General features: G+C 38.0%; 1 protein-coding gene across 15 annotated transcripts in view; it reads right to left on the bottom strand.

Moving 5' to 3' along the window:
- GRM7 (glutamate metabotropic receptor 7) overlaps positions 1-13940 on the bottom strand; it is an 890997-nt gene that overhangs the window by 161077 nt on the left and 715980 nt on the right. For all 15 annotated transcript variants that reach the window (XR_013527454.1, XR_013527455.1, XR_013527457.1 and 12 more), the window contains one exon: positions 11174-12109. Coding sequence is in view for 8 of the 15 variants with exons in the window: in XM_003734881.6 (XP_003734929.1) it covers positions 11174-12109 (936 nt within the window). In the remaining 7 variants the exon portion in view is untranslated. The remainder of the gene's footprint in view (positions 1-11173; positions 12110-13940) is intronic.

Below are 13940 nucleotides of genomic sequence, written 5' to 3'. Positions count from 1 at the left end.
GAGATGGATGAATCTGGAAACCATTATTCTCAGCAAACTGACACAAGAACAGAGAACCAAACACAGCATGTTCTCACTCATAGGCAGGTGTTGAACAATGAGAACACATGGACACAGGGAGGGGAGCATCACACACTGGGGTCTGTTCGGGGTTGGGGAGCTAGGGGAGAAACAGCAGGGGGTGGGGAGGTTGGGGAGGGGTAACATTGGGCAAAATGCCTAATGTAGGTGATGGGGGATGGAGACAGAAAACCACCATGGCATGTGTGTTCCTATGCAACAATCCTGCAAGATCTGCACCTGTACCCCAGAAATTAAAGTACAATTTAAAAAAATAATATACAAAAGACTTCCACACCTCAAGATCTAAAACATAAAACAAAAAGATAATGATCTGGTGGCTGGGTTAAAACCAAGGATTCCATTCATCTGTCATTTGGTGTAACACCAGGCAGCAGCCTTCACCTCATCAACAATGTAATTTGGCCATGATGCCTCAACCTAGTAACTTTGACAGGGAACTGGGAAGGTTACCAGAGAAACACAACAGAATTGATAGAATTGGAAAGCAGATTTTGCCAGCCTAAATATCAGGCTTTGATGCTAAAACCCAATCATTACAATCTGATCTAGGGCTTTGGGTCTGTTAGCCAGAATCTCCTAGGTATGAACAACTGACTCCTTATGCGTAAATCAAGGCTCTTTGGAAACAATCTAAGTCCTTTGCAAGTGATAAATCACTAATGTGAGATCACATATAAGTTGAAAGTGAGGATGAAGAGCCTGCAACATGAGAAGGAAAATGAGATGTTTTGTTTCAGTCATTAATTTGGCCACCAACAGATTTCTACTGATGACTCACTGAGTGAGTTTCCTCCTTCAGGTATATAGAGACATTGAGAGCCTCAAGGGAGCGCTATCAATGAGATTAGTGGCATTAACCTGTCTTTTACATTCCTTGCCACAGTATACCTTTCTCTATGATCTCTCTATTGACTATCTGTAACCCTTTTACTTCCCCAACACCATCATGCACATGAGACTTAGATGGAAAATGTGGCTTTTGTTGAGTTGGAATATTCCACTGGGTTCCTCCTTTAAGCCTGCAATTGGATGCCTATTTATTTGAGGTTGCTCACCTCTCAATGGCTTGTGACCAGAAAACTTTATGGCCAAACCCAGTTGGACCAAGAGAGCCAAATGTGGTCCTGAGCTGCGTGTGTAGAGAGCAACCAAACGTATTATAAAAGGTAACAAGCTGAGCCATCTGAAGGTATGTAACCCCAGAGCAGGTGGCGTGTGCCCTGAACTCTTACACCCCAAGTGCCAGTCATTTGAGGATAGCTTTATTCATTAGGAACTGCTTTCAGTTTAACAGCCAGAGATCCATTATACTCAGAAGAAACTAGTGTTGTGGTAATGTAGTGAGAATATACCAAAACAAGAAAGGCTGTATATGGGCAGTATTTCTAGTATACAGATACTCTTCAACAACAATTCTTGATTCCCTGTAATATACAAACATTATTATGGTGTTTCAGTCTCATTCCAAAGTCTCTTGGGGAGGGAGGGTATAGACTGAAGCCAGTGTTCATGTTTCCTCCCCACCAAACATCCTATGAAGCAGAGTTGGAGAGGAAGATCATATGCTGAGTTCTCATCTAATGTTCTTTGGTATAAGGGGTTTGCTGGCCTCTTTCTGAAGGGGGAAGGAGAGGTGCTATAAGTGACTTTCAGCTCTGATTCAGTTTTGGCTCCAAGAGACTATTTTCTTTCTTTCTCACCCTTGAGGTTGTGTGCTAACCTGGGTCTAAAAATATGAACATAAAGAAAGTCCATTTAAATTATGACTGGTAGCCACTGCCTGTCTTCCCAGGGTACAATTTCACATCTTAACTGTCAAGCAATTCCTTACGTATAAGCAATAAGTAATTTTCTAAAGCGTAAGCCCAAGCGTGTCGCACACTGTCCCATAAGCCATTGAAATGCATCTCCCCTTGTTTGAAAATTAAACTCCAGGCTCCTAAATAGGGCACACAGGGTCTTCTAGGGCTTTACCTCTACCGACCTCTCCAGTATCAGCTCTTACAGTCCCACTAACTGACAGTCCCTCTACTGACAGTTCCCCCAGATATATGACTATTTTACCTTCTGGGGACATATTTTGCTGCCAATGCCTAGATAGACCTATTTTGCTAAGGGGAACCTAGGTTAGAAGAACAAAGTTATCCTTTACTGAGCATTTATCAGGTAGAAAATGTTTAAAGAGCTTTACATACTCTCATTTGCACAATTCTAATATCATTACAAATATATTTCTAGGTTCAGTACTGTGCAAATAGGCCAGTTGGCATAAGGCAACTTAATGATTACATTTCAAGAAAAAAAGGAAGAGGAGAGAAAGAGAAGGCTTTCTGAATAAAGCAATTTGTAATGGGTTAATGGAGATATAATTAATATATAGTAAACTACTCATGTTGAAGTATGCAAATTGATCAAGTTTGACTTATATATCTGTGAACCCATCACCATAAGCAGAGAGTGAACACATATTACCCCCAAAATTTTCTCATGCCCCTTTGTAATTCATCAGCCCTTATCTGCTTATTTATAGACAACAACTGGCTTTTCTGTCACTATAGATTAATTTGAATAATTAAAAATTGATATAAATTGAATCATACAGTATATGTTCCCTTATGTCTGGGATCTTTTAATCAGCATTTTTTTTTTTTTTCGAAACAGAGTCTCACTCCTGTCACCCAGGCTGGAGTGCAGTGCTGTGACCTCAGCTCACAGCAACCTCTGCCTCCCTGGGTCAAGCTATTCTCCTGCTGCAGCCTCCTGAGTAGCTGGAATTACAGTAACCCCCTACCACACCTGGCTAATTTTGTACTTTTAGTAGAGACGAGGTTTCGCCATATTGGCCAGGCTGGTCTCGAACTCCTGACCTCAGGTGATCCGCCCACCTCAGCCTCCCAAAGTGCTGGGATTATAGGTGTGAGGCACTGCACCTGGCCTTAATCGGCATTGTTTTGAGATTTATCCATGCTGGTGAATGCATCAATGATCCATTGCTTTTTTTTTTTTGAGATGGAGTCTGGCTCTGTTGCCCATGCTGGAGTGCAGTGGCGTGATCTCAGCTCACTGAAAGCTCTGCCTCCTGGATTCAAGCAATTCTTGTGCTTCAGCCTCCCAAGTAGCTGGGATTACAGACACATGCCACCGCACCCAGCTAATTTTAGTATTTTAGGTAGATACAAGGTTTTGCCATATTGGCCAGGCTGGTATCGAACTCCTTACCTCCGTACAGGTCTTTATATAAATACACTATTTCTTTTCTCTTGGGTAAAATACATAAGACATATGGCTGGAGCAGTATGGTATGTATATGTTTAATTTTTAAAATACCGAGCTGTTTTCCAAAGCAGTTGTACCACATTTTATATTCCTACTGGCAGTATATGAGTGTTCTGGCTGTTCTTTATCCTCATTATCATCTTATATCATCAGTCTTTTAAGTTTGTATGCTAAGCAATTTAAAGATTTTATTTTCTCTTAAACCTAGAGGTAGAAATGACCCATGGTGAAGAGGAAAGAAGTGAAGACCAAGTAAGTTAAGTGATACATCCAGAATGTACAATGATTAGGCTCAAAGAGTATAGGATGGTGGGGTTGAAGAAAATGCCCTCAAAAAACCAGCTTCTAGGACCAAAAGAAAAGAAGGCAAAGGAGGCTGGAGAGAATTCACAGTTGGGCCAGTATTGTGACCTATATCCATTGAGCCCAGGATTAGACAGACCCCTGACTGCCCATCAGCAGACCATGCTCTGTTATGGTTTCCTGTGCTTTGAGACAGATTCTTTCTGAAAATGAGAGATGGTTTCTGATGCTTTGAGAAAAGCTAGAGAACAGAGATGTGTTCGTTTATCCTAGTTCTGCTTATAAATGTGAGACCTGGGTCCCTATGGCTGTGTCTCTTAGTGGCTGAATTCTCAAAGTGCAAGACACCTATGGGAAAAAGTGAGCTCCAGGGAGCTCTCCATGGGAGGTGGCGGGAAGATTCAAGGTCTGTTGTTTAGTCTTCCCTTTCAGCAGGAATTTCTCTTTCTGAGTATCACTCTGTTCAGACTTCCAGTGATTAAAGCCTTTCTTTTAATGTAGTAAGTTATTCCCTTTTTAGTTCTAGCTCAGTTCAGTTTTATAAAGGCCGTTGATTTTTACCTGCTGAAGTAGCTATTCTAGCTAGAGCAATGGTCCAAGATAGTTGAGACTCCAATTATCCTAAGTGGCTGAATCTGAAATTAGCTGATGCATTGTGGCAGGAAGAGGATTGAACCATCCCAAGCCACTGGCTAACACCAGCCTTGTAAACACCTGGTTTCTGACAGCTGTTTAGAGAGAAGCTCAGTTATCACCAAGGTCACAGCAGGCAACAGAAAGGAAATAGTTTCATAGGCTTCTGGTAGGAACAGAAACAGACAAAACCAAACAGCAGAAGCAAGATCTCTAAAACAGTATGAGTTCCTATCACGGCATGAGTGCACAAATGGCATCAGCAAAAACCATGCACTGAGATACCCCTCACTCCTGTGTTCCAAAGCAAGGTGAAGGTTCTTACTAAGCACACTAGAAGAGAAAATATGGATTTTGTTTTAAAATAAGTTGGGGTATGTGTGTAAAGGTACATATGTTTATATGGTTAGATGTTACCACCAGATGATTGGACAATGATTGTCTCTAGGGTGTAGGATAATGAGAGTTATCTTTCTTTGCTCAGTTGTTGTTGATTAAAGAAAAAAAGATTAAATAGTGGGCAATGTTATTTTTAGAATTAAACAAATTTTCAAAAATGTATTTGTATTGACATAACATAACAATATAATTCACATATTTTTTAATGCTTAAACAGTCCAAAATAGCTTTCAAACCTACTCCATCCTTTCCCATCCCTGGTTTGAAGGATTTCTTCAAACCAGTGCTATCTATCTTTTGTCAAATTATTGTAATAAATACTCAACTAGTTTTCTTCCATCTAGCTGCTTTTCAGCCTTGTTCATCTTCAGGTACTGTCTCTAAATTCTCATTTCAAAATACCTTATGCTTATGTTTCTCCTACATTTAGAAACTTCTGCTGACTCTTTATAGATTCAAGGAGAAAAGTATAGCAGAGCTCTTCACAATTTGGCTTTTGCTGCTTTTTACTACATCTTTACCTCTGCTATGCAGTCCAGCCCCACAAAACCAGAGGGTGGTAGATTGCATCAGAGGAAAGATCATGCAGAATTCAACATGCACATAAGTCCATATTTCTTCTTAAGGTAGACCAAGAGATACTTCAGCTTACAAGCTAGAATATTTTAAATTAACTTGGCCCACTACATGGAAAAGATATGACTTTTGTCAAAAGTTTAATTTGGGAGAGAAACAGTGGGATTCACATTGTTCCAAAATTTGCACATAAAATGAGTTTCATTAATTCTGGTGATTATACTCTCACATTTTACAAGAGTCAAAGTTTTACAAGAGTCAAAGTTGTGTAAGTGTAATCTGTCTCCTCTCTGTGTTGTGTTGGAAAACGTTGTCCCTCCCTTTTTAACATGTGATATAATTTCTTACTACATTGTCATGCTACTTTCTCTGCCTCTAAACTTTCTCTAAATATGACAATTCCACTTGTCTGTGAAGCATATGTGGAAGCTCTTTCTCTGTGTGCCTGTTCTTTATTCTTTGTGCTACAGCTGTAGTATTTCTCACTGATTCAATGTTTGCTTGAGGACCTATGTTGACCATTAGTGTATGAGTTCCTAATGGAAAAGAACACTGTTTTCTTTATCTCTGCATCACAGTCCTAAACAGAGTACCAGGGGCAGAGTAGATGTTTTATCAGTGTAAGTTTAATTACTGAAAGACCATGATAAAATTTTAATCAAATCAAATAGTACAGAAGCATAAACTAATATATAAATTCCTTAGAGAACTAGGGCTGCCCCCGGCTGGATGGAATTTGGCAGTTTAACAAAAAAAGTTTGTAATCAGAAATAAAACAAACAACAACAACAAAAAAAGAATGAAAGCACACCCCAATTCTTTGACTATTCTTTTAGTAGAGTAATCTTTATAAAAACTATCATTGGTTTTCACACAATGAGAGCAAACAGGTGAATGGGAAGTGGTATCAATAATCTAAAACTAAATCAGAAATAGCATATGGATATCAAATTCATTCCAGTTCTGTTTTGTTAATAGTCCTTGTCTTAAAACTGTGTTGAAAAATATTTAAAGACCATACCAGGGTACAGGGGAAGTATGCCATAATTGATTAGTGATGTCTGCCTTGGGCGTGTAGGAGAAACCTTTATCTACCTGCCAAATATTTATGATCCCTGTATTAGTTCTAGGCAGATTTTACTTTGTGTTCAGATTCTGAGGGGCTATCTGTTACATGCAGAAGATCAAAAGTTCTGCGTCTATATTCTCAGCTCCCCAAGAAATACCCCTGGAGAACACCACTGTCTACCTACTCTACCACTATCTCTGGTCCCAAGGCCAGGGACTTGGTCCTGACTTTTTAATGGTCTCTGGCTCGAGTCTTGGGAGTGATGCTTCATTCAGATATTCTAATCCTTGACTTTGTCTTTGACTGTGGATTAGTGTCTTTCTGATCTCCTGGTTCCTTGATTTCTGGACCTCCCCTTTGCTTGAAATGAGAGTTAATTTATTCCAAAATATTCTGAAATTAAGAATCCAGTATATATTTATAGGATATCTTCTGTAAATGGGAAGATAGTAGTGAGGCTTTTAAAAAGCATGGTTGGCATCCATTGGCATTTTTCCATAAAGCTTGAAAAGTGAGAATATAAATTAGTTCAAACATTATGGAAGACAATGTGAGGATGCCTCAAGGATTTAGAAATAGAAATACCATTTGACCCAGCTATCCCATTACTGGGTAAATACAAAGGATTAGAAATCATTCTATTATAAAGCCACATACATGCTTATGTTTATTGGGACACGGTTAACAATAGCAAAGACTTGGAAACAAACCAAATGTCCATCAATGATAGACTGGATAAAGAAAATGTGGCACATATGCACTATGGAATGCTATGCAGCCATAAAAAAGGATGAGTTCATGTCCTTTGCAGGACATGGATGAAACTGGAAACCATCATTCTTAGCAAAATGACATAAGAACAGAAAACCAAATACCACATGTTCTTACTCATAAGTGGATATTGAACAATGAGAACACATGGACACAGGGAGGGGAACATCACACATTTGTTGAGGGGTGAGGGGCTAGGGGAGGAATAGCAGGGGGCAAGGGGATTGGGGAGGGATAGCATTAGGAGAAATACCTAATGTAGATGACAGAAGATGGATGCAGCAAACCACCATGGCATGTGTATACCTATGTTAGAAACCTGCACGTTCTGCATATGTACCCCCGAACTTAAAGTATAATAAATTTAAAATTAAAATTGAAAAATGACAAATGTTTAAAGTGAAGATATGGTAATTATACCAATTTGATCATTATATAATCTACATGCATTAAAACATTGCATTGTACCCTATAAATATGTATGATTATTATGTCAATTACAACTTTAAAAATAAAGTAATTTTTCCTGAACAAAAGAAAAGAAAAATGAATAGTTCTATGCCCCATTCTAGACCTGTCAACCAGTAGGGGATTACAGGGTTGGGGAGACATGCAATAATTTGTTAAAAAAAATTCCTCAGAGGATGATCATGAACACAATTTGAAGAACCACTGAGATAAGAAGCCTTAACTGGCTGAAAGTTAGCCAATAATTGCCCCAGTTTGGTCATTTAGTCACCAAATGCTCCAGTGGAAATCAAATTAAGTTTTCAAGTTTTGCATTGTACCCTCGTTCTGTTATGCTATGCATAGAACCGTGGCCTGTGGGTGCCATTTTAGAGAACGTGATTCTTTCTTCAAGTCACTATTCGTTTTTAGCAATTTTCTCTGCCCTTCTATTGCCCCAATCTTTTTGTTTTTCCTCTTCTTACCATCCTCCTATCTAAACAAACACACTTATACACAAAGAAAGACTTCTGAGAACCTCTTATCCCATTCATTATGTATCAAGATCTATTTTCCCTTTGAAGAGTCACATTGCAAAAGCAATGTCTCCCTGCTTGTGTATAAGGATATGTTAACTCACCTAAAAAACTCATCTGGCAACAACTGGCTAGAAAGCTCTAGATGAACATATCATCTATAGACTTTTTCAGATTTTAACAGGGTAGCTTGTATTTTCCCTACCTAAAGCATACTTCTTTTTCTAGATGTGCAACTCCCCATATAGATACAACCAGAAGGCAAGCTTTTGCTTTTTATAGAAAGCAGTCTAGTCTTCAACAAAATAATGGGATGTTATCACATCATACTGGGCCAGCCAGCTTCTACTGTGCTATTGATGTACCAGTTTTAGTGTGTTCTTGCATGATTACAGTCACCTAAATATAATTCCTGAAGCAGGAATCATTCTCTTGTGGTTAAATTTCACCATTTCCATCCCTGGCCATGAGGTGAGATGCTCATTCTAGAAGTCATGGGGTTAACAGTGATAAAACAAGATAGCAGTGGTCTCCTGTATCGTCCTTAACAAGAGCAAAAATAAACTTCATGGGGGTTAATATTTCACACAAAAAAATAAGAAAAAGAACACTGCTTGCTCTTTATGTTGTGCTAATAAATTTGACAGAAATTTTTACAGATATTCCTAGCATAATCGATATAAATTCAATTTCTTGCAACAGTAAATTATTATTACTGAACTCACTGCCTAATCTTATTTTTTTCTGTTACAATATAATTATTTGATTTAAAACACTTAAACTATTAGATCTTAACAAAAATGAGAATGTTGTGATTCTGTAGGTTGCTGGCTTGGCAAAAATCCCTTTTGCTATGATCTCCTTGTTACATTTGATAATTTGCCACTTTCCTAAATTTAAATGTCATGGTTTCAGTATATGCACTGGTATTTTCTCATTGGTTGTTCATACTTCTGTAGCCATATGCCTATGATAAGTTCATGTGCATTTTTATATAATTTACTGTTCCCATTTGGCAATTCTATACCTTTAATTGTGTCAACCAACAACATAAAACTTCATAACCCATCGAGAATACACAAAGAAAAATTTATTCCTTCTAAAACTCCAGGATAACAAGCACACTGCTCGAAGACAGCTTAAATTTCCCCATACTCCAATTCTACAAACACAGTGTTCTTTAGAACAACTAGAATTCAACTCCTGCTGCCTTTTTTCATTTTCAGGTTTTTAAATGAATGTGAAATTTATGCCTGTGATCTTATTGAAAGATCCATAATCATGACTAGAAATGAAAAATGAAATGGTAGAGACATGAATTGTCAAATAGGCATCATAATCAGAATCATCTATAAAACTGCTATAATTATTTTTCCTTCTTATATTCCACAAGAATAAACTTATGGGAAAGGTTTTAATGTCTTTAACTTGTTGCATGAGGCATTGAGTTGTTTTAATAACAAAATAATTATTATCTCCATAGGCTTTTATGATATTCATTATTCCCTATAAAAATATGAATATATATATATTCTTCTCTCTATTGCATTTTACTACTCTAACTCTAACTCATATTTTACTATTTCTGTGGCTCAGGAATAGACAGAATAAAATGATATTCAAGTTGGTTTCACAGACAGTAAACACGCATTATGAAATTGAAACATGCTATACTTATTGAGCATATATTTTAGAAGAACTTTCTCTAAAATACTTTATAACTTAAACCATAATCTGGAATCATTCACTGTCCTTGATTTTAGAATTCTGTGTGGTTTCATGAAAATTTACTATTTTAAAAACATGGTTCAAAATTATAGCCTCTGAATTACACAATTTAGGTAAAATATATCTTTTAAGCTGGGAAATTAGTAAAATGCCATTAATCCTTTGCATGATTATATGGAGAACAGAGGTAACAATGAAAAACTAGATTAATACCATTTCTGGATACACAGACTGTTGCAAATTTTTAGACAGTCTAAGTCAATCCCTGTTGTCCCATTGAAATCTCTGAATATTTCAGAGATTTGTCCAAAGTAACATGGAACCAGACTAGACCCCCAATGTCCTAACATCTAGTCAAGCTATCCCTAGACCCTCTTGTGCAGAATGTGTCTGTTAGAACTCTTAAGTCACAGGTGTACCAACCTGCCAGAGCTGCCTACATCCAGTGAAAGATACAATATCTTATCAGTAACAATATATTAGAGTTGATATTGCACAACACTACAGCCACGTAGGTGAGTATAGGAATCAGATGTATAAGAATCATGTCTAGAATCAATGCCATAGGGCTGTCTGAATCAAAGAGTCACAAGACTTATAAGTACCCTGAAGGTGCATGTGCACTAGCAAATATGTTGGCCACAGAGTTTCACAGCTTGATGACACTCCCTCTACACCAAATACTGCCTCTTCCTTTTTTAGAAACTTGCACCTCTGATCTCACTATGAATTGCTGGACATGATTAATGTCTGTCTAGTTGTAGGGAGCCTATGGTGAAATGCTAACCAAATCTTTCCTATATTCACCCATCTGGGTATATATTGTGCATATACAACTGGGCAACTCTACTTTATTGTATAGCTTGAGTACTGGATCCAATGGACAGTGATAGCCTAGGTAGCCACTAGGAAGAGAGAGAGAGCATTTACACTGGTGATAGTAATGACCATCACACATTCCCACCTGGAGGAGAAGGTAATATGCTCCTCTTTTCCCACCCCCTAAAAATATGTGTGTAAGTAGAGAAGGTGGGGAATGAATGATTTTGAAGAGTTGTTTTAGGTAGATTAGACAATTTTATACTAGATAATCTCTCATTACATTTAATAATTCTATAATAAATGTTACTTTGAAAAGGCTATATCTGGTTGGTTTCCAGTGGAATGAATGTGGCACAGTTTTAGATTCCTGTAGCACTGAAGCCTACTAAGCCTTGAGTTAGTTCTCTACTCTTGGGCATACCATTCTGCATATACAAAACTTCTTACTTTATACAATCAATTTAGTCTCAGCGCTTACAAAAATAAACACGTTTTTTAAAAACATATTATGATGTGCATTTTCACTTACCTTTTCCGCTGATTGAGCAGTGCCAAAAAAAATTGGAATGAAGGCAAGCCATACTATACATGTCGTGTACATAGTGAATCCAATGGGCTTGGCTTCATTAAAATTCTCTGGTACACCCCGAGTCTTGATGGCATACACAGTACATGTGACCATGAGAAGAATGCTATATCCCAAGGAGCAAATGATTTGGAGATCTGTAATGTCACACTTGAGAACTCCTCTGGCCTGCTCAGGGTTCATTGTTTTATGTTCATCATAGTCTATGATGATATTGGGTGGATCAACACCAAACCAAATGAAAACCCCTAGAAGCTGAACTGATATTAAACTGGAAGTGATTGCCAGTTGCGATGTTGGGCTTATGAGTCTGGGAGCTGTCACTGATTTCTTGCCCTGCTCAAATATGCGGTAAATCCGATTTGTTTTTGTCAAAAGGGCTGCATAACTGATGCACATACCCAAGCCCAAGAAAACACGCCGGAATGAACACACTGCCACATCAGGTTTGGCAATCATCAGGAAAGTGATGATGTAGCAAAGAAAGATGCCTGTCAAAAGAACGTAGCTGAGTTCCCGCCCAGATGCGCGGACAATGGGCGTGTCATTGTAGCGGATGAAAGTGGCCATGACAAAGATGGTGGCAATGATCCCCAACATTGCCAGGAAGACAGGAATCACAGCCCAGGGGGAGTGCCACTCCAGTTTGATGATGGGAATATCCTGGCAACCGGTTCGATTTTCATTGGGCCTCTGGTCATAGGGGCAATGTTGGCATGTCATCTCATCAAACTGATACTGGTAACCATCACAAGGCTCACAGGTCCAACAGCAAGGAGTTCCTTTCTGTGTCTTCTTTCTCTGTCCAGGCTTACATGGTAGTGTGCACACTGAGGGGGGTATCTCTCGGACTCCTTTACCCCACTGCATGTCTTCTATCTGTAACATAAGAAATAAGAAGGTGAATCAGGCAGATTCTTGAAGAGAATAGAAAAAGAACACCAGCAAAAAATGGTACTCATGGCAAGTGACATTTGAGGCTTGACAAGGTTGAATAGCTTATCTCCAGCTTGCAAGAGTTCCAAGCATGATTTGAGCCCATACCAGATGACTCCAGCATCCTCACTCTTCATCATTAGAGTGTTTTCAACATGCTAGGTCTTAAGAATTCCCTGAGACAATACAAATTCCCCCTTTCCATTTCTGACTTTATAAATATGAATATCCTGAAAAAGAATCTTAGGAGCTGTATTTATAACAAGTGCCCAAATGATTCTTGTGAGCAGATAACTTGAAATGCACTGGCATGCCCTCTCCTGTCTTTCCCTGGATAATAAGTGTAAATGTCCCAAATCCAGTAAAAAACAAAAACAAAAAAAAATTTGGCAGTATAAAAAACTACACTCATCTATTTTGTTAGGTGTTTTATTTTCAAAATGTTCTAAAATTATTCTGGATAATACTACAGTGCTGGCCACCTTCCCTAAAATTCTGTAAGCATTACCATTATTTTCACTGAGAACTTTTGCAGCAATGTGAATCTATTATCACGGGGAGAAGTTGGGCTTACTATTGAAGGCTTTAATTGTATTAGTCTATTTCCTCTGAATTTGGGAAGTATTTGATAAGAAAATAATATGGTCTGGAAACCTTTCAAGGTTGGCCATCCCCTATTTGCAGATGAAATTTAGACTATCCTAGAGGAGATTGTATTTGCTTAATTGAAACACTGGTTTTCTGGAGGGGACATAATCAGCAGTGTTCTGAGAAATAATGGAATTAGAAACAACGGGAAACCTTACTATTGGGCGGAAATCTCATTAGAGTAGGCATTCTCCTTTTTGTCAGCACAGCATCTGCTCTTTCTCTTCCCTGGTATCAGTCCCTCAGATTTCCTTTCTATATGCTTTCTGTGGGGTTAAACTTACATTGAAACACTTGGGTTGTGCACACGACCCAGGTCTAACCAATTAGTATATTGTAGTGGTTCTCCAAATTGAGAGTGCATCAGAATCATATGGACTTGTTACAATAGAGTTTGCCAGATTTTCTGATTCATTAGATCTGGGATGTGGCCTGAGAAAATGCATTTCTAACAAGATCCCAGGCAATGCTGCAGAGGATTGTTCAGGAACCACATTCGTCAACCACTGATACATTCCAACCTCCTAGCAACAGAGATTGGGTCAGGGATAGTATCATTATGTCCCAGATCATAGAATTTAATTTCATGACTTCTTCTGAGATCACACACGATAAAAATCTTTGTTTTCACTGGACTGAGAGTTTTCAGGATATAAGGTGGCTAGTGCTGATGGCTAAAAGAAGTAGTTTATTACAGAAAGAAGCCAATGCAGAGTGGAAAGACAAAGATCACCAGTGAGTTTGTTTGAGCTCCTGGATATAGCTATGTCTGAAACAAGAATTTTCATAGACCCTGGCATTATGTAAGCCAGTAAATTTATCTGTACTAAAATACTTTGAACTTCATTTGTATTACTTGCAACCAAGAGTCCTGAGCAATACATTCATGAAATAGTTTTAGTATCCACAAGTTACAAAAGATGTACTAAGTCTGCAAGTTATTATACAGAATAATTTCAATTAACAATTATGGCTGATTTTTCCCATACCTAGTTAATTTAATTTTTAATACAATTGAACTAAACAATGGATTAGAAAGTTACTGGAAAGTCTCAGACATTGTTTAAGTACATAATTTTAAGAGACAAAGGGGAAAGAAAAATAATATATTGCATATTGGAATTTC

This window comes from Callithrix jacchus, chromosome 15 (assembly GCF_049354715.1).
Source record: "Callithrix jacchus isolate 240 chromosome 15, calJac240_pri, whole genome shotgun sequence".
NCBI classification, from domain to species: domain Eukaryota; kingdom Metazoa; phylum Chordata; class Mammalia; order Primates; family Cebidae; genus Callithrix; species Callithrix jacchus.
The sequence above is the reverse complement of the archived record's forward strand: the minus strand, read 5'-3'. Positions and strand labels throughout refer to the sequence as shown.